At 59.3% G+C, this 20,714-nt stretch overlaps 2 protein-coding genes across 2 annotated transcripts; both read left to right on the plus strand.

The window, feature by feature from the left end:
* Positions 1-3,208: 3,208 nt before the first annotated feature.
* EPPK1 (epiplakin 1) lies at positions 3,209-15,066 on the plus strand. Its single transcript, XM_006879427.1, has 2 exons — positions 3,209-10,497; positions 14,745-15,066. The coding sequence occupies exons 1-2, from the start codon at positions 3,209-3,211 to the stop codon at positions 15,064-15,066; spliced, it is 7,611 nt and encodes a 2,536-aa protein (XP_006879489.1).
* Positions 15,067-15,487: 421 nt separating this feature from the next.
* NRBP2 (nuclear receptor binding protein 2) lies at positions 15,488-20,402 on the plus strand. Its single transcript, XM_006879237.1, has 18 exons — positions 15,488-15,622; positions 16,048-16,170; positions 16,255-16,356; positions 16,452-16,541; positions 16,718-16,758; positions 16,847-16,941; positions 17,358-17,381; positions 17,459-17,542; positions 17,624-17,679; positions 17,759-17,854; positions 18,314-18,446; positions 18,602-18,704; positions 18,789-18,839; positions 18,918-19,053; positions 19,701-19,754; positions 20,021-20,084; positions 20,179-20,234; positions 20,334-20,402. Exons 1-18 carry the CDS (start codon positions 15,488-15,490, stop codon positions 20,400-20,402), a joined length of 1,512 nt encoding a protein of 503 aa, XP_006879299.1.
* Positions 20,403-20,714: the final 312 nt, after the last annotated feature.

The following is a 20,714-nucleotide window of genomic DNA, read 5'->3' on the forward strand; positions in this document are numbered from 1 at the left end:
GTCCTCAGAACAGAGCAGGAAAACAGCATGGTTCAAAATCAGGAAGGGAGTGAATCAAGGATGCATCCTGTCTCCATACCTTTTCAGTCTATATGCAGAACAGATCACTTGGGAAGCTGGGGTTTATGAGGAGGAATGTGACATCAGGATTGGAGGAAGACTCAACAACCTACATTATGCAGATGATACAACCTTGCTTGCTGTAACCGAGGAGGACCTGAAATGCTTCCTGCAGAAGATCAAGGACTGTAGTCTTCAATATGGATTGAAGCTTAACATCAAGAAGACAGATTCTCACCACTGGACCAGTTGGCAGCATGTGACGGATGGAGAAGAGATTGAGGTTGTTAACAGTTAAAGATTGCTTGGCTCTACAATCAACATTCTTGGCATCATCAGTCAGGTATCAAAAGACAAATTGTAATTAGGTAAATCTGCTGTCAGGGACCTTGCCAGAGTACTGAAGAACAACAATATCATTCTACAGACTAAGTTGCGCCTGATCCAGGCCGTGTTCTTTGAAATTACTTGCAAGGGCAAGTTATCAGGGCATCATGCTCAGAAGGGTGGAGGGACAGCGCTGGAGTGGAAGACCCTGGATGAGATGATGAGATGGAGCTTTGTTCATAAGGTTGCTATGAGTCATGGGTGACTCAACTGCACATAGCAACAACAACAACAACAACAACTTTGCTTTGTCTTCTGAAAGTACCCTTGTTGTTATGTGCTGTCAAGTTTTCTGCAACCCATAGTGACCCTATGTACAGCAGCTCTGAAGCTTACCTTGTCCTGAGCTAGTCTCACTGATTCTGACATACCAACCCCCATTGCCTCAATTACTGTATCAGTCCATCTCATTCAGGGTCTTTCTCTCCTGTGCTGTCCCTCCACCCTTCCAAGCATGGGGTCCTTCTCCAAAAACTAGTTATTCCTGGCCATGTGCCCAAAGTATGTGAGACAGAGCTTCAGAATGTTAGCCATGGTATGTACGTTCAAGACTCTTCTCCAGCACCACAATTCAAAGGCATCAATTATTCTATCATTCATAGTCATAGTACAGTTCTCTGATGCATAGCAAGTATTGTGAAGACCAGGGCCTGAATTAGGCACATGTTAGGCTCTAGACTGACATTGTTGCTTCTCAGCACTCTGGAGAGGTCCCTGACAGCAGATTTTCCCCAATGCAATTTCCTTTTAAAATAGAATTTACAATTGACGAACGTGGGTGCTGAGCTGCGGTTTCCAGAAGGTGCAGCCCGGTTTCTCCTTGCTGTGCAGGCAGTTGTCGTGTGCTGTCTGATTGGAACCGACTCCTAGCTGACCCTCCAGCTGTTTTTCAGAGGCTGTAAGTCACATTGGAGGAGACTGCCTACCTTTCTTCTGCAGAGCAATTGGTGGATTCAAACTGCCCACCTTCAGGCTGGCGACACAGCTCATTACCACTAGGCTACCAGAGCCCCTTAAAATGCTGGAAGAGGACATCAATTGAGGAAGCTGCTGCTGTGCAGAAAGCACCTGTGCCTGCCAACCTGAGACATGCTCAGCCTATGCCAGAGGTGCGCCTGAGGACAGCCTCCCAGGGCCTGCATGACCCCCGAGCCCAGGCATGTGGCAGTCTCACAGAAGGGGTGCTCAGGGGACAGGCTCCCAAGTGCTGCATGGCACTCCTCCAGAGCCCGAACTTGTGGCCATCTCACAGATGGGGTACTCAGGGGACAACCCCCAAGTGCTCCAGGGCACCACCTCCCACCCTCCACCCCGAGTCTGGGTGTGCAGCTGTCTTAGAAGATCCAGGAGCAGAGACAAGGTGTCCAGGGAGAGTGTGTGAAGCAACCCTTCCAGCTGCATAGGGGTCCCCCATCATACATAGCAGACTCACAGGGATCCTGAGCTCACAGCCACATGAGACCACAGAGACAGGCCACAGGGACAAGACCACAGGATGGGACTTCAGGTATGAAGACAAAGGGACAGGCCACAAGGATGAGACCACAAGGACAGGTCACAGGGATGGACCACAGGGACAGGCCACAGGGATGGACCACAGGGACAGGCCACATGGACAGGCCACAGGAATGGGATCACATGGAGAGGCCACAGGGATAGGCCACAGGGACGGGCCACAGGGACAGGCCACAGGGACAGGCCACAGGAATGGGACCACATGGAGAGGCCACAGGGACAGGCCACAGGGATGGGACCACAAGGATTGGCCACATGGATGGGCCGGATGAGCAGTCTTGTGCTGCTGAGTTAGAACCGGCCCAGAGCTGGCCCTCTTGGGAGCTGCTGAGCCATGAACTTTGCAGGGGTGTGGGGGCAGATTGCCGATCTTTATTCCTTGGAGCTGCTGCTGCTGGATTTGAACTGCTGGACAGGTGCCACTTTGGGGTTAGTGTTGCAACCCTTTGTGAAGCACAAACCAGAGGTCCCTTAGGGCAAAGGGAGAGACCGGCTTCTACGAGCGCCGTCACCCTGTGGATGGGCTAGCCCTGCTGGATCTGAGCCTGCTTAGGACTGGGGACCAGGCCAATTTCCAGGAGCTCAGATGGGGTTTTCTGGCAGGGTGGGCTGTGCTCCTCAGTGGTGGGGTGGAGAAGCAGTCTGCACAGACCCTGCACTGTAGGGCCAGAGCAGCGAGATGTGAGGGGAGGACGCTGTGGGTGTGCTTAGGGAGGTGTGAGGTTAAGTGGACTTGCAGGAGCTGCCAGGAAGAGGGACAAGGGGTTCCAGGCGCCTCCTGGCTCAGACTGGAAGTGCCAGCCACTGAGAATGGGCCAGGGTCAGAGGGTGGGACGAGGGTCTGTGGAGAGTAGCAGCCACTGAGAACATGTGTGGGTCTGCGGGCAGGGGTGGGGGGTCTGTGGGGAGGGCCAGACACTGAGAACATGTGGGGGTCTGCGGGCAAGGGTAGGGGGGTCTGTGGGGAGTACCACATGCTGAGAATAGGCTGAGATCTTTGGGGAGATATAGGGGGCTCTGGAGACAAGAGTCTATACCAGCCACTGAGAAGTGATCAGGGCTGTGGGGAGAGGCCCTCCCCACATCTGGGAAGCAGGCCTGGGTGGCACAAGCCCACATGACTCCTGTCCAGGCTAAGATCCATTTGGAAAAGTCAGGGGAGCCCAGCCATGTCCCCTACAGTCCTGACAGAAATTTTTATTCCTACAGGGAGCAGACGTCTGGTGAGTTCTGCAGACTGGTCACCATGAACGGCCATACTATCCCTCCTCTTGACTTCCTGGTCAGCGATGGCATTGAGAAGTCCAGAACCCCCAAGCCCGGAAAGGCTGTGCAGGGAGCTTGCACCCCACCTGCTCCCCAAGACCAGGCAGTTATGCTCACTGAGGCCAAGAGTATTGGTGGGGTGTACGTGGAGACCTCTGGCATGACCCTGCATATCTATGCAGCCATGCAGCAAGGCCTGCTGCCCCCAGGGCTCGGGCTGGCTTTGCTGGAGGCCCAGGCAGCAACTGGTGGCCTGGTGGACCCTGTGGAAGGCCGGCTGTTCTCTGTTGCTGAGGCCCTGTGCCAGGGGCTGGTGGGGCTGGAGTTGAAGGAGAAGCTGCTGGCTGCCGAGGGTGCTGTCACAGGGTACCCGGACCCCTACGGGGGTGACAGGCTGCCCCTCTTCCAGGCCATCCGGAAGGAGGTTGTGGACAAGGTGCTGGGGATGAGCTGGCTGGAGGTGCAGCTGGCCACTGGGGGCCTGGTGGACCCTGCCCAGGGTATGCGCATGGCCCCGGAGCCCGCTTGCCAGCTGGGCCTCCTGGACCAAGAGACGAGGCGCCACCTGGAACAGGAGGAGCCAGAACCAGATATTACACGCTTCTGTGACCCCAACACGCTGGAGCAGCTGTCATATCGACAACTGCTGGCCAGGTGCGTGCAGGCCTCCAGCACTGGTCTGGCCCTGCTGCCCCTCAGGACTACCTTCCGCTCCTTGGGCAGGGCTGTGAGCACAGCAGAACTGCTGGAGGCTGGCATTCTGGACGGGGACACAGCTCGTGGCCTGCAAGAAGGCCGGCTGGCAGTGGCCGACGTGAGCGCCAGAGCTGACGTCCAGCGCTACCTTCAGGGCACTGAGAGCGTGGCTGGCGTGGTGCTGCTGCCCACGGGCCACAAGAAGAGCCTCTATCAGGCAGCCACAGAGCACCTGCTCCCTGTGGGCATGGCAGTGGCACTCTTGGAGGCCCAGGCTGCCACCCACACCCTGGTAGACCTGGTCACTGGCCAGCAGCTATGGGTGGACGAGGCGATCCGGGCAGGCCTCGTGGGGCCAGAGCTCTACGGGCAGCTGCTGGTGGCCGAGCAGGCAGTGACAGGCTTCCGTGACCCCTTTAGTGGCTCGCATGTCACCCTGTTCCAGGCTATGCAAAAGGGGCTGGTGGATGAGCCGCTGGCCATGCGACTTCTGGATGTCCAAATGACCACAGGGGGCCTGGTGTGCCCGGCCCGAAGGCTGCGGCTGCCCCTGGATGTTGCTCTCCGCTCCGGATTCCTGGACGAGGACACGCGGCAGCGTCTGTCAGAGACCACTGGCTTCTTGGACCCCAGCACCCAGGAGAGCCTCAGTTATGGGCAGCTGCTAGCGCACTGCGTCACTGACCCTAAGACCGGCCTTGCTTTCCTGCCACTCACGGCGGGTGCCCAGGAGGAGGAGCCCCAGGGGCCTCTGTTCATTACCCACAGAACCCGGCAGGCCCTGAGTGCAGCCATGGCCACCATACCAGTGGGCAAGCTCCAGGGCCGACCCGCGTCCGTGTGGCAGCTACTCTTTTCTGATGCTGTCCCGGCGAAGACAAGGGCCTCGCTGGCTCAGCAGCACCAGGAGGGGACCCTATCGGTGGAGGCGTTGGCCAGTCAGCTCCAAGCAGCCATCAAACAGGCCACGACCGAGGCCAAGGTCTGCTTCATGGGGCTGAGGGACACTGTGACCCCAGGAGAGCTGCTGGAGGCCACCATCATCGATCGGGAGGTGTACGAGCAGCTGGAGCATGGGCAGGCCACAGCCCGAGAAGTGGGCCAGCTGGAAGTGGTGCAGCGCTACCTGCAGGGCACTGGCTGCCTGGCCGGCCTGCTGCTGCCTGACTCCCGGGAGCGGCTCAGCATCTATGAGGCCCGCAGCAAGGGGCTGTTGAGGCCGGGTACCGCCCTGGTGCTGCTGGAGGCGCAGGCCGCCACGGGCTTCGTCATCGACCCGGTGGCCAACAGGCGGCTGTCGGTGGAGGAGGCCGTGGCCGAGGGCGTGGTGGGCGGCGAGGTGCGGGAGAAGCTGCTGTCCGCCGAGCGCGCCGTCACCGGCTACACGGACCCCTACACGGGCGAGCAGATCTCCCTGTTCCAGGCCATGCAGAAGGACCTCATCGTCAGGGACCACGGCCTGCGCCTGCTGGAGGCCCAGATCGCCACGGGCGGCATCATCGACCCCGTGCACAGCCACCGCGTGCCTGTGGAGGTGGCCTACCAGCGCGGCTATTTTGACAGGGTCCTGAACCTGGTCCTGTCCGACCCCGGCGACGACACCAAGGGCTTCTTCGACCCCAACACGCACGAGAACCTCACCTACCTGCAGCTGCTGGGGCGCTGTGTGGAGGACCCTGAGACGGGGCTGCGCCTCCTGCCGCTCAGCAGTTCGCGGCCCCAGCTGGTGGACAGTGCCACAAGGCGGGCCCTCCAGGGCCGATTGCTGACTGTGCAGCACGGCCGGTTCCGGGGCCAGCGCATATGCCTGTGGGACTTGCTCAACTCCGAGTACGTGTGTGAGGGCCAGCGGCGGCAGCTGCTCCGGCAATTCCAACAGCACAGGGTGACCCTGGAGCACATCGCCTCCGTGTTGCAGGTGGCGTCCCGTCGATGGGAAGACCTCTCGCTGCCCACCCTTCGTGGCCAGATCCCCGCCCACGAGCTCCTGGAGGCTGGGGTCATAGATGAGACACTTCTGGACCGTGTGCTGTCAGGGGCCATGAGCCCCAAGGCACTGCTGGAAGTGGACGCTGTACGCACATGTCTGTTTGGCTCGGGGTCGCTGGGCGGTGTGCTGCTGCGGCCTTCCGGCCGCCGCCTCAGCCTCTACCAGGCCATGCAGCAGAAGCTGCTGGGCCCAGGCTTGGGGCTGGCCCTGCTGGAGGCCCAGGCGGCCACCGGGGCCCTGCTGGACCCCCACAGCCAGGAGATGCTAACAGTGGATGAGGCTGTGCACAGGGGGCTGGTGGGGCCTGAGCTGTATGCCCAGCTGCGGCTGGCTGAGGCTGCAGTCACCGGCTTCAGAGATCCTTTCTCTGGGAAGACAGTGTCCATATTCCAGGCCATGAAGAAGGGCCTGGTCCCTGCAGAGCATGTGATGCGTCTTCTGGAGGCCCAGGTGGCAACGGGAGGGGCCATCGACCCTCGGGGCCACCACCACCTCCCCACGCCGGTGGCCATCCAACGGGGCTGCATTGACCAGGAGACACAGGCAGAGCTGAGTGGTGGCCCCCAGACCTTCCCCAGCCCCGATGGCCAGGGTCTCACCAGCTACGCCCAGCTGCTGGAGCAGTGTCCCCGAGACCAGGCTTCTGGGCTGCCCCTCCTGTTGCTGCCAGACACCGGCCCTGCCCTGCCGAGCGACGAGCAGGTGGCAGAGGTGCTGCGGGCCGCACCAGGTGCTGAGGATGGCAGGTCGCTGTGGGACGTGCTCAGCTCTCACCACTTTACCGAGGAGCAGCGCCGGGCCTTCAAGGAGCGCTTCCGTGAGGGACACTGCTCAGAGCCTCAGCTAAGGGAGGCCCTGCTGAGTTGGTTGCGAGGGGCAGAGCTGCGGGCACGTGCCCGGGTCTCCCTGCCAGGACCTCGGGGCCAAGTCCCTGCTGTGTGGCTGCTGGATGTCGGCATCATCTCCCAGGACACGCTGGAGGCGCTGGTCGAGGGTCAGCAGTCCCCGGAGGAGGTGGCAATGCAGCCCGAGGTAAAGGCCTGCCTGTGGGGGACGGGCTGTGTAGCTGGCGTGCTGCTACAGCCATCAGGGGCCAAGGCCACTGTTGCCAGGGCCATGCAGGACGATCTCTTGCCTGTGGGCCTTGCGCAGAGGCTGCTGGAGGCCCAAGTGGCCTGCGGAGCCCTGGTCAACCCCATGACCAACCAACGGCTGTCAGTGGAGGAAGCCGTCAAGTTTGGACTGGTGGCCGGGGAGCTGAGTGACCAGCTCCGACACATCGAGAAGGTGGTGGCTGGCTTCCGGGACCCCTGCTCGGGCCGCATCCTCTCACTGTGGCAGGCCATGGAGCAGGGGCTTGTGTCCAGGGCCGAGGGCCTCCCCCTGCTGCAGGCTCAGCTGGCTACAGGGGGCGCATTGGAGCCAGTCCACCAGGTGCACCTGCCGCTGCCCACCGCCTGCCAGCTTGGGCTCCTGGACGAGGCCACAGGGCAGGTGCTGAGCACAAGCAGTGAGGGTGTGCGTTTCTTCTTCGACCCCAGTGCCCAAGAGAAAGTGACCTACCAGGAACTCAGGGCGCGGTGCATCCAGGAGGCACCCACCGGTCTGTGGCTGCTGCCATTGCCTCAAGACAGGACACTAGATGTGGATGAGCACACGGCGGTGGCCCTACGAGCCATGAAGGTGCTCGTGGGGGCAGGCCGGTTCGGAGGGCAGGCCGTGTCGCTGTGGGACCTGTTGCACTCCGAGTACGTGGACCCCCAGCAGCGTGGAGAGCTGGCAGCACTCTGCCGTTCAGGCCGGGCCACAGCACTGCACCAAGTGGTCCAGGCAGTCACTGCGCTGGTTAAAGTGGCGGAGACACAGCCCTCGCCGGCCCCCTTCCCAGGCCTCCGGAGACACGTGTCAGCCGCTGAGCTGTTCCGGTCCCAGCTGATTGACAAGAGGACCCTGGATGAGCTGATCCAGGGGCAGAAGACTGTGCAGGAGGTGACCCAGATGGCCAATGTGCAGCACTTCCTGAAGGGGAGCAACTTCATCGCTGGTGTGCGCGTCCAGGCCACCGGGGAGATCATGAGCATCGCCGAGGCCCAGCACCGCCACCTCCTGCGGCCCGACACTGCCCTGGTGCTGCTGGAGGCGCAGGCCGCCACGGGCTTCATCATTGACCCCGTGAAGAACCAGAAGCTGACAGTGGAGCAGGCTTACTTGGCGGGGATGTTCAGCAAAGAGACTTATGAAAAGCTGCTGTCCGCCGAGCGTGCCGTCACCGGCTACACGGACCCCTACTCGGGCGAGCAGATCTCCCTGTTCCAGGCCATGCAGAAGGACCTCATCGTCAGGGACCACGGCCTGCGCCTGCTGGAGGCCCAGATCGCCACGGGCGGCATCATCGACCCCGTGCACAGCCACCGCGTGCCCGTGGAGGTGGCCTACCAGCGCGGCTACTTCGACGAGGACCTCAGCCGCGTGCTGGAGGACCCCAGCGACGACACCAAGGGCTTCTTCGACCCCAACACGCACGAGAACCTCACCTACCTGCAGCTGCTGGGGCGCTGTGTGGAGGACCCCGACACGGGGCTCTACCTCCTGCAGATTGTAGGGAAAGTCGAAGCTTACATATACATAGACGAGGCAACCAGGAGGCAACTGGAGTCACAGAACATCAAGCTTCACGTGGGGAGGTTTGCAGGACAGGTAACCTCCCTGTGGGACATGCTGTCTTCTCAGTACTTCACAGAGGACAGGCGGCGAGCACTCGTGCAGGAGTACAAGACCAAAAGGCTGTCCCTGGAGCAGCTACGAGAGATGGTGGTGGCGACAGTAGAGGAGATAGAGGAGCAGAGCAGAGCCGTGGAGGTGATGGGCCCCCAGGGGCCAGTGACACTTGCTGAGCTGTTCAACTCGGGGCTGATGGAAAAGAAAACACTGGACATGCTGCAAAGGGAACGAGACAGCGAGCAGAGCCGCCGAGAACTGGCGAGGGTACGGCACTTCCTTGAGGGTCATGGGTACATCGCCGGAGTGACCATACCTTCCACGCAAGAGATCCTAGGTTTCTACGAGGCTAGCAGGAAGGGGCTGATCTCCATGGGGACTGCACTGCAGCTACTACAGGCACAGGCTGCCACGGGGTTCATCCTGGACCCCAGAGGTCACCAGAAGCTCCCTGTGAGCAAGGCAGTAGCAGCCGGGTTGGTGGGCACGGAGCTACAAGACAAGCTCTTCTGGGCAGAGAAGGCCGCCAGTGGGCACACAGACCCGGCCTCCGGCGCCCGGCTGTCACTGTTCCAGGCTATGCAACAGAAGCTGGTCCCCCCAGAGGAGGCACTGAGACTGCTGGAGGTGCAGGTGGCCACAGGTGGTGTCATCGACCCTGTGCACGGCCATCGTGTGCCTCTGAAAACAGCTTTCCAGCGAGGTCTCCTGAACCAGGACATGTACCCACTAGTGAGTGACCAAACACTCATGAGAAAACGATTTGTGGACCCCAGGACACAGGCTGCGGTGACGTATCATCAGCTACAGATGCAATGCCGCACAGATGCGGCCACAGGCTGGGCACTGCTGCCCGTGGGCCTCGGTGCAGAGGCCTATGAGTACATCGATGAGGCCACTAGGCAAGCACTTGAGGATGAAGGGGTGGACATCACTGTGGGACGCTACCGGGGCCAGAGGTGGTCCGTGTGGCAGCTCCTGAACTCTGAGTACGTGACGGAGGAACAGAAGCAGGATCTGGTGCAGAGGTACAAGCAGGACACAGCGCATGCACTGCAGGAGGTGGTGCAGCTTATCCTAAAGCTGGTGGAAGACAAGGAGCAAGCAGGGACCCAGTGGTGGTTCCAGGGAATCCGGAGGCAGATAACTGCATCTGAGCTGGTCGCAGCAAATGTTCTTACAGAAAAGGACATGGAGGCATTGGCAGAGGGTCGAAACACAGTGGACGATCTCCTGAAGAAAGACACGGTCCAGCGGTACCTGCAGGGCACCAGCTGCATCGCGGGCGTGCTGGTGCCGCGCAAGGACGCGGCCGGCGGCCAGGAGAAGATGAGCATCTACCAGGCCATGTGGAAGGGCGTGCTGCGGCCCGGCACCGCCCTGGTGCTGCTGGAGGCGCAGGCCGCCACGGGCTTCGTCATCGACCCGGTGGCCAACAGGCGGCTGTCGGTGGAGGAGGCCGTGGCCGAGGGCGTGGTGGGCGGCGAGGTGCGGGAGAAGCTGCTGTCCGCCGAGCGCGCCGTCACCGGCTACACGGACCCCTACTCGGGCGAGCAGATCTCCCTGTTCCAGGCCATGCAGAAGGACCTCATCGTCAGGGACCACGGCCTGCGCCTGCTGGAGGCCCAGATCGCCACGGGCGGCATCATCGACCCCGTGCACAGCCACCGCGTGCCCGTGGAGGTGGCCTACCAGCGCGGCTACTTCGACGAGGACCTCAGCCGCGTGCTGGAGGACCCCGGCGACGACACCAAGGGCTTCTTCGACCCCAACACGCACGAGAACCTCACCTACCTGCAGCTGCTGGGGCGCTGCGTGGAGGACCCCGACACAGGGCTCTTATTTTTATGTCTTTCAAATTATGAGTAAATAAATGTCCGTCCTTCTTGTATCATTTTGTGTCTTAATCTCTTCGTCTTCTCCTCTGTATCCTCTCCACTCTCCCGTCTCCTCTGTCCCTGATTGGTCTGTGTGCATTCAATTTTTTCTTTTGCTTCTCTGTTTTCAGGGTCTCTCTGGTGGCACAGCTCTCTGTCTGCTCTGCACTGACTGCATCCTGGGGTGGCCCCGGTCCCTTGTGTCACTGTTGTCTCACCCTTGTCACCTGACGAGCCATCTTTTGTTCCCTAGTCTGTTGTGAAAGTTTCATCACCTGAAATGTCCCTGCTGTGCCCATTTGTTGTGTCAGTGGTCAACTACCTTATGCCATAGCACTCATCAGACCCACATCCAAAACTTGTTCATGTCCAAGTGCAGAGTTCTGGACCTCAGTACTTCCTAAACAACATGTCTCTGGAAACTCTATGAACTTTGATACATTGCAATATTTATAGCGCGGCTTCATGCCTTTGTTCATAGGGTCACTATGAGTCATGTTCAAGTTTACGGCAACCAACATCAAGAACAACATCCAAACTACTCCCTTTGTGTCTGGCCCCCTAGTCTGCTCTCTCTGCTTCCGGCCATGCATTCATGCAATCTGGAATTTTCACAAGGTTAAATTCACCTAATACTTGTCTTTTTGTGTCTGATTTCTTCTACTCAGCATGATATTTTCAAGTTCATCTGAATCACAGTATGCATCCCAAGTTTATTGCTCTTACAGCTGAAGGAACTCATCTTTTTGCAAGGCTTTTTTGATCACCCATCCTCACCTGTGATCACTGGGGTGTGCCACCCTACCGTGGACAGCCATGGACACACATGCCTTCTCGCGTCCCTGCTTTCAAAACTTTGGATCCATATCGGCTCCAAGTTGCTGGGTCAGATGGTAACACTGTTTTACTTTTTCAGGAATGTCAAGAGTTTTCCATGCAGGTCTTTTTCTATTGTATTGAAAATATGCAGTTGATTCTGGCTGAAATGCTTCCCTTCTTATTGGCGAACTTTGCCCTGGATGTTGAACTCTTCAGTCTGAATTCATGGTTTTCTGCAAATGGTGTTAAATGCTGTGGGTTATGAAATATTTCCTGGGTTGATGGAATAATTCACGTCCTGTCCTCCTTTGTCTAATAAAGTGCCTGTAGCTCCTAGTGTGGTGTCCATGTGTGGTGGCTCTGTGCCCAGTGCAGTGGCTGTAGAGAAAGGCTAATTTTTATTCCAGCTCGGGGTTTCAGCTTTGTCCTAACAGTTTGGCCCTTGGCCTGGGTCAGCTGCCCTGCTGCTAGGGGTGAGTGTCTGCTCAGATGGAGGAAAGGGGCCCGGCTCTGCTTAAAGGTAGAGTCTGTGTGTCTCTCAGGGGCAGGTGCCAGAGGGCTGTTGGGGTAAATGAGGTTTGAATAAAGACTGAGAACACCAGGCAAAATGCCTTCAAGACCATGGCCAAGTACAAAAGCTGTGGGGTGGGGGTGGAGGGAGGTCTGGGCACATCTACCACATACCATAGAGGCCACAGAGACTCATCCAGAGGGAACAGTGTGCTGGGTCAATGTCACTCACCTAGGGTTCAGGTATGTCTTAACTCTAATAAGTTATAAATTGAGAACTACCTTATTGTAGAACTTAAATCCTACAACTCATTGTTTTCTCCAATTCTCAGTATTCCTGATATAAATTTACTTGTATAAAATGCCAGGGATACCCTAGCTTTATAATTTTGTGTTGTATTGAACAACACCTGAGCCAACTGGTTTTACTTTTTATAGACATATTTGTCTATTTGCTAAATTGAACAACTTGGTGCTGCTGTGATGCTGCACACAGTTTCATAGTCTTGTCAAATACCATAATGGTTAGTCATTATGTACAATGTTTGGATGAGCTTCCAGACTGATTTATGCTGGGAAATGGGAGTGGCATCCCCTTCCTAAACTAGATGCCTCTGGAAACTCTACAAACTCTCTAAACTCTATAAATGTACAGAAATGATGGTAATTATAGAACAGAGTTCTATACAGAAATTATGTTAGTCATAAAAGAGAGTTCAGGTCTTTTGTGCAAAACTTACTTTCAATCGTATTTTACTTGACACACTTACCCACTGCTAAGTGAAACTAGTGCTGTTATATCTGAAGGAACATTCTTCCACTTTGTACATCACTCTTTGTCAATGTGCAGTATGAAGTAACGCGGGTTGCTGTGATGCTGAACCTTGTGCCATTAGGGTATCAAATACCAGAATGGCTTCCCAATGTGGACAGTGTTTGGTGGCGCTCCCAGTTGTAAAACAGGTTTGGAAGCAGGAGTGGCATCCACTTCCTAAACCACATGCCTCTAGAAACTATGAACTTGGTGAAATGAACACACTTACGGCATTAGGTCTTTTGTTCATAGAGTCACTATGACTCACGCTCGACTTGACAGCAACAACAGGGTTTATGGTGGAGATCTGAATTTCACAACAAGAAAGATGAGACCGTGGAAAGTGTACTGGGCCCCTCAATCCAGCCTGAGGGTCAATGAGCTACTCTAAGGGCTCCAGGACATGGGGACTCTATGACAGCCACAGTCTTGACAGGGAAAGATACAGTTAATCTATCAAATCACAGAATAAATGAGATACAGTTAATCTACCAGGTCATAGTCTACATAGGAAATGAAACAATGTACCAGTGTCATAGTCAAAAGGGAAAATCAAAGACACTGTAAAATCAGTCTATCATTGTCACCACCTAGATGAGCAAGTATATAGTCAGTCAATCTATCACCATCAGAGACTAGACAGAGAAAGATAGAGCCGAGCCACCATGGTCACAGTCTAATACAGAAAGGAAACCATCACTTCACTCTGGTTCTCATCTAGCTGGAGAAGGATACATTTAATATACCACTGTATCAGTCTAGGAGATAAGGATATAGTTAACTATCATAGTCTAGCCTAACATGTCCAATCAAGGTACCAGGGTCACAGTCTAGACAGACAAAAGCTACAATCCATCTATCACTGTCACAATCTAGCTAGAAAGAGAATACATTCAATCTACCACAGTCATAGGCTAGACAGAGAAAGGATACAGTCACAGAGAAAGATTATTCAGGTGGAGTCCAGGTGACACCAGGCAGCAGCTCACACTTGTCCTCGGCTGTTGGATTCATTGGATTATCTTTTTTTCTCTAACAGCAACACATGACAAGAAATGATGCTGGCACCAAGGATGGTCCCCACCTCGGTGTTAGTCACACAGATGGGGAGTGCAGCACCTGTGCCCTGACGTCAGTTGCTCAGCGTGCAGCCTCCACACAAGCAAGGGCACTCCATGGCCCAGGCCACATCACAAATCATCTTTAACACAGACTGTTGGACCTGGCCCAGGCTCCTGGTTCTTAACTGCCCTGTGTCAGGAGGATGTGCCAGGGCTGTCCTAGAGCCCGCTTCCAGATGGGGTCAGGGTCTGCCTTTCTCTCCAGTATCCAACGTTTATGAGTTATGTTTATGTCCAGCACCCAGGATTTTTTAGCCAGAACCTGCACAAGGTGTGTCTGAAATGAAGGGGTGGGAGACTCTATTATCAAAGTGACAGTGGCAGGAGGTGCTGCCAGGGGCAGGAGAGAGGACAAGGCTGTTGACTGGGAGAGGCTGGAGTTTGGTGGGGTGCCCCACTAGGAGGGCCTGGGGCTGCAGGCGGAGTGACTGGGATGTCCCCTCCCACCACTCCTGGAGGACAGCTGCAGCCCTGAGCAGGGTTACCGCTGTGCTCTGTGAGGTTTTCAGCAGCTGGTCTTCAGAAGTGGATGGGCAGACCTTTCCTGCAACGTACTTCTGGTGGATCTGAAGGAGCTCTTAGCGTTAACTGCAGATAACAGTAGCTCTGTACCGCTCAGCACTCCTAGTTCCCCTCCAGCGGGTCCCAGGCAGTACCTCCCATGCGGTGGAGACTGACGGTCTTTCTGCCTGTGGCTTCCACCTGCTAGAGGTGCAGCTGCTCGCCCAGATCTGGACTCCCCACCATCCAGGATCTCCATAGTCACCCAACACGTGGGCTGGGCACGGATGCCAGGCTTTGGAGCTGGTCTGCACGCCCTTCCCTGGCGCTCCCATTTGCTAACAAGGATGGGGAGTGTGGAGCGCTGACTCCAATTGCATGGGTTTGGGAGGGCCTTCCCCCAGATCTGCAGTGGTCACCCAGGCCCAGCGTCAGCTTCAGCTCCCAGGTCCACGCCACGCCACCCCTAGAAAGCAGCCTCTAGGGAAATGCTTTGTGAAGCGTTGTGAAGCGGTGCGGGAGGTGGTGGCAGCTGGAGGGCGGCGGCGGAGCCCGGAGACTCTGCGCAGTGAGCGCAGGGAAGCCCCAGCGGGCGCTCCAGCCCACTGCTGCCGCCGCAGCGCGGGGCCGACTCGGCTCATTGGTTCCGAGGCCTCCTCTCTGCACCGCCGACCTCGGCCTCGCGAGTCAGGCAGCGGTGTTCTGTGGGTGGAGCTGGGGGCCCGGACCGGGCCTGATCAGGGCTCCCGGAGGACGGAGGGCTTCAGGGGCGAGGTTGGAGCGGAGCCTTGAACGGGCCCTGGACACGGCCCCCGGGGGGCGAGGCCTTCGACGGGGCGTGGTCACTCAGCTGACTGGGCGGGACTTCTGGGGAGCAGTGCCGGGAGCGGAGCTGGACTGGCGGGGGACAGGGCTCCAGGGGGCAGGCCAGGGCGGGGCGGACGTGCTCGGCGCGGCTGCGAAGCTCCACTCGGCGTCCCGCCCGAGGAGGCGGCTCCGGAGGGGCAGGCCGGCTCCACCCCCGCGCCCGCGGCAGGTCCTCTGCACCCGCGCCCCCCACCCCGTTCCCAGCTCTGGGTGGCGGCTCCGGCGGCGTCTGCGGCTCCGCTCGGGTTTCTGAGCCCGGGTGGCTGGGTGCGGGGCCAGTGGCGGGCGAGAAGCAGCGGCGCGGGCGCGCGGATCGCAGGCAGGGCGGTGGCTGGTCCGCTTAGCCATGGCGGCCCCAGAGCCGGCGCCAAGGCGGGGCCGGGAGCGCGAGCGGGAGCGGGAGCGAGAGGACGAGAGCGAGGACGAGAGCGATATCCTGGAGGAAAGTCCGTGCGGCCGCTGGCAGAAGCGGAGGGAGCAGGTGGGCGCGGGCGCAGGTGGGCGCGGGCGCAGGTGGGCGCGGGCGCAGGTGGGCGCGGGCGCAGGTGGGCGCGGGCGGGGCCCACCTCCTCGGGTGGTGGAGGGCGGGCGGCTCCGGGCCTGGGAACCTACGCAGAGCCGCCGAGGGGGTGGGGGTGGCCCTCAGCGGCCATCACAGCCTGGGCCGGCCCCCACACCCTGGAAGGAACCCCACCCCCTGAGGGCCAGTCTACTCCTGGGACCGCCTCCTGGTGCCTCACCAACCTGCCTCGGGACCAGCAGCTGTCGACCGAGACCAAGTCCAGACGCTAGAGTTGACGCCCCTCATCCTGGGACAGTCCCGGGCCCCTCTCCCCCCAGCCCCTAGTCGTCTGTCCCTGGACCTCTCTATGGACAGGGGCCGAGCCACCAGCCTGGTCCCCACAGGTGAACCAGGGAAACATGCCCGGGATCCAGAGCACGTTCCTAGCCATGGACACGGAGGAGGGGGTGGAGGTGGTGTGGAATGAGCTTCACTTCAGCGACAGGAAGGCGTTCTCTGCGCACGAGGTGAGGCCACCCCCACCCCTATCCTCAGGACAGTGTCCCCCACTCCCACCCCCACCCTCAGGACAGTGCCCCCCCCACCCCCAGGAGAAGATCCAAACCATGTTTGAGCAGCTGGCGCTCGTAGACCATCCCAACATCGTCAAGCTGCACAAGTACTGGCTGGACGCCTCCGAGACCAGTGCTCGGGTGAGCCAGGGGAGGCCAGGGCCATGTGAGGCCAAGCAGGGTGGGCTGTGCTGCCTGCAAAGTGGGTCAGTCTGAGGCCAGCCTGCCTCCTGCAGGTCATCTTCATAACAGAGTACGTGTCGTCCGGCAGCCTCAAGCAGTTCCTCAAAAAGACCAAGAAGAATCACAAGGCCATGAACGCCAGGGTAGGGAGAACGGGCTGGGGCTGCCACAGGGCAGGCTGACGCTAGGTCCTTGGGACATACAGGCAGTGGTGCCAGGAGGCCTCCAGGAGAACAGGGCAAGAGTTGGTGGATTCTAGGGGCCAGCATCAGGCCTAGCCTGCACCACAATCGACTGACCTACCGAGTCATCCCCACAGGCCTGGAAGCGCTGGTGCACGCAGATCCTGTCTGCTCTCAGGTGAGCACAGGACCTGCTGCCCCAGCCCACTGAGGCTGCCACCTCCTGGGCATGCTCTGATGGGGTCCATCTGCTCGTCTGTCCACAGCTTCCTGCATGCCTGTAGCCCCCCCATCATCCATGGGAACCTCACCAGTGACACCATCTTCATCCAGCACAACGGCCTCATCAAGATCGGCTCGGGTGCTGGCTGGGCTGGGTTGAGCCGGGCCTTTTGGGATAGGAGGCAGGGAAGGAGAGGGAGTACTTGGGGTGGGGGTGGGGGGGTGAAGTCTGCAGGGATATATGAGGGGGGCTTGATGAGGTGGAGCCTGTGTGGGCATGGGGGACTTGGGGGGGTGAAATCTGTGGGGGCAGAGAGAGGGGCTTGATGGGGTGGAGCCTGCAGCGAGGAGATGGGGGGCTTGATGGGAGTGGAGCCTGAAGGGGCAGAGAGGGGCGCTTGATGGGAGTGGAACCGGCGGGGCAGGCCTCCTAGGGGCAGCACTTGACTAGATGGAGCTTGGGCTGGTCCCAGGAAGGGTCCAGGGTCTGAGTGGCAAACCTGGCTAAGGGCGAGGTGAGCTGACGCCTCTCTTTCTCCCCGGTGACCGGCACAGTGTGGCATCGCATCTTCTCCAATGGTTAGTGGGGGTCTCTGGGGTACGGGAAAGGGCGGTGGTGAGATCACGCAGGGCAGCTTACTCCGGCCCGCCCGCAGCGCTCCCAGATGATCTCCGCAGCCCTATCCTGGCTGAGCGTGAAGAGCTACGGAACCTTCACTTCTTCCCGCCGGAGTACGGCGGTGAGTCCAGGTGGGGTGTGGCCTCTCCTCCCCACGCCCCACGCCGGCCTCCCCAGCCCACCTCCCTGCTCCCTGTTTCAGAGGTTGCTGATGGCACAGCTGTGGACATCTTCTCCTTTGGGATGTGCGCGCTGGAGGTACCCGCCCTGTGACCTCCGGCCTTTTATCACGCATGCTGCCTCCCTCCCCGACCGTCTGACCAGCCTCTGCCCCCAGATGGCAGTTCTGGAGATCCAGGCCAACGGAGACACCCGGGTCACGGAGGAGGCCATCGCCCGCGCCAGGCACTCCCTGAGCGACCCCAATATGCGGGTGAGCAGCCTGCCCGCCACGCCCCTTCCCCATGCAAGTTCAGAGCACTGGAGGCGGGACCAGGCCCCCCCCCCCCCCGGGGTGCAGCTGGAGTGTGCCAGCCAGGCTTGCCTGGGTCAGGGAGACCAGCCTGCTGGGCAGTGCCCAACTCTTGGCTGCGGTCTCTTCCTTTCAGCTTCTTGGAGGTCACTGCGCTATGGGGAGAGCACAGAAAGGTGGTGTAGAGTGGACACTGCAGGGGGCAGTAGGTTATTTGGCAAAACCGCAGCCTCCTGTGGCTTCTGGGGAGTGGGACGTGGGAGTAGGAGGGTGACCAGGAGAGAGAGGGGCTTTGGAACACGAGTGTCCCACCACACGCAGAGATACGTGGGCAGGCGTGAGGAGCCCTCAGTGTCTCTGGAAAGGAGGTTCTGGGGATTGAACCCCAGAATTGTCCATCCTGGTTTCCCCTGCCCCTAGGAGTTCATCCTTTCTTGTCTGGCCCGGGACCCTGCCCAACGACCCTCTGCCCACAACCTGCTCTTCCACCGGGTCCTCTTCGAGGTGCACTCGTTGAAGCTCCTGGCAGCCCACTGCTTCATCCAGCACCAGTGTAAGGGCCTGGGGTGGGCAGGTGGGCACTGCTTCATCCAGCACCAGTGTAAGGGCCTGGGGTGGGCAGGTGGGCACTGCTTCATCCAGCACCAGTGTGAGGGGCCAGCAGGCAGTGGGTGGAAAGAGGCTTTGCTGAGCCCCTGTAAACCACAGACCTCACACCTGAGAACACAGTGCAAGAGAAGACCAAGGCCCTGGACCTGCATGCAGTCATGGCTGAGCTCCCGCGGCTCCGACAGCCCCCGGTGCAGTGGCGGTGAGCCCCTCCAAGTCCTCCTGGGCTGCCCCAAGTTAGGGTGGTCTGGCTGGCTTCTCACACAACTCCCCCTCCCCACAACAGGTACTCAGAGGTGTCTTTCCTGGAGCTGGACAAATTCTTGGAGGACGTGAGGTGAGTGGGGTCGGGGAGCTGTGTGTGGGCCCCCCCCAGCTACCAGGCCTGAGCACTAGCACCCCCATGTGCCCCCAGGAATGGCATTTACCCTTTGATGAACTTTGCCACTACTCGGCCCCTTGGGCTGCCACGGGCACTTGCCCCGCCCCCGGAGGAGGCACAGAAGGTCAAGACCCCTACACCTGAGCCCTTTGACTCAGAGACCAGGAAGGTGAGTCCATACCTGAGGTCCCCCCCGCTCCCAGCAAACTAGACATGCTCACTGGGGCCCCAGTCCAACTCTCCATCAGGCTGTGGAACACCAGGGCCAAGAGCCACCCTCAGGAGAGCTGGTGCCAGGGAGGACCTGCTGGAGTGCCGCTCTTCCCCAGAACTCCAGCCTTCCGATCCCACCTCCTGCTGTGCTGGTTCCTGACATTGGGCCCTGGCATTTCCTCCAAGTCCCCAGGCCTTTGTTCTCCCAGACCTCCCCCTACAAAGCCCCCTCCTCACAAGGCCTCTCCTGCAGCCCCCTTGCCCTCCCTGCCTTCGTGTGTCTGAACTCATCGTGTCCTCTAAGGCTATGACTTTGAGTGCCCCATGGCCACTGTCTTGATCCAGGCCACCTCCAGTCCTAACCTGGGCATTGTGCCAGCTTTCTCCCTGACTCCCTTACCCCTTTGCTCAAGGTTTACCCTCCACCTCCACAAACTTCTACTCATCCCTCATTGTCCAACCCCAATGTCCACTCTTCTGAAACTACTTCTTGACCCACATTCAGACTGTCTCCATTTCCAACCTCTGCCATCCTTTCCTGCACCCCTGAAAGCAGCAGCTCTTGTTCTGGGTGGGTGACCTTGGCACCCTCCCACTCCCCAGGTCATCCAAATGCAGTGTAACATGGAGAGAAGTGAAGACAAAGCAAAGTGGCATGTAAGCTCGGGTCCAGGCAGAGGTGGGGTAGACAGGCACAGGTGGGCTGCATGGGCCCAGGCACAGGTGGATGGATGGGCCCGGGCAGAGGTGGGTGGATGGGCCCAGGCAGAGGTGGGCTGCATGGGCCTGGGCAGAGGTGGGTGGAGGGGTCCAGGCAGATGTGGGCTGCTTGGAGGATGACTGGGAGGCATGGCTGGGTAAGGTGTGGGGTTCTGCAGCATACCAGCGGCCCTGCTGCCCAGCCTCGCCTTCTGCCCCCCCAGCTCACCTTGCTTCTTGTGATGGAGGACCGTCTGCATCGCCAGCTCACCTATGACCTGCTCCCAAGTAGGCAGGGTGGGATACCTGGTGGCAGAGTGGGGGCAAGCGAGGCAAAGGGCCACAAGCTCACAGCTTGCCCACCTCCCCCGTATCCCCACAGCCGACAGCGCCAAGGACCTGGCAGCCGAGCTGGTGCACTACGGCTTTGTCCACGAGGCACGTGGGGAGGGATCCAGGGTGTGTAGGAGCCAGGAGGCCTGGAGGCAGTGGGAAGAGTGTGTTCTGATCTCCACACGCCCCGCCCTGTCCTTGCAGGATGACCGGACCAAGCTGGCCACTTTCCTGGAGACCACCTTCCACAAGTACCGTGGGGCCCAGCCCTGAGTAGCTGGGCCTGGGGTCCTCGTGGGGCAGAGCCCAGAACCAGAGTGGGGACTGGGGCCTGGGCACCTCTGCCTGCCTGTCTGCCTGCGACCTGGGCCGGCCAGCAAAGTGGCTTCTGACAGTACAGCAGTGGGAGTGGAGGGGGTGCTAACCCTGCACCCAGGAGCTCCTCGGCTGTGAGGGGACTGTAAGCTGTGCTCCAGGGCAAAGAACAGGTGGGAAGTCTAGGGCCTGCGTGTGCTGGGAGTGAGCAGGGTTCCACGCCCCAGCCCGGCTGCTGACAGGCACTCCTTTCCCTGCACACCACGTCTT

Source organism: Elephantulus edwardii, unplaced genomic scaffold (assembly GCF_000299155.1).
Source record: "Elephantulus edwardii isolate Elephantulus edwardi_28Jun2011 unplaced genomic scaffold, EleEdw1.0 scaffold00003, whole genome shotgun sequence".
NCBI lineage: Eukaryota > Metazoa > Chordata > Mammalia > Macroscelidea > Macroscelididae > Elephantulus > Elephantulus edwardii.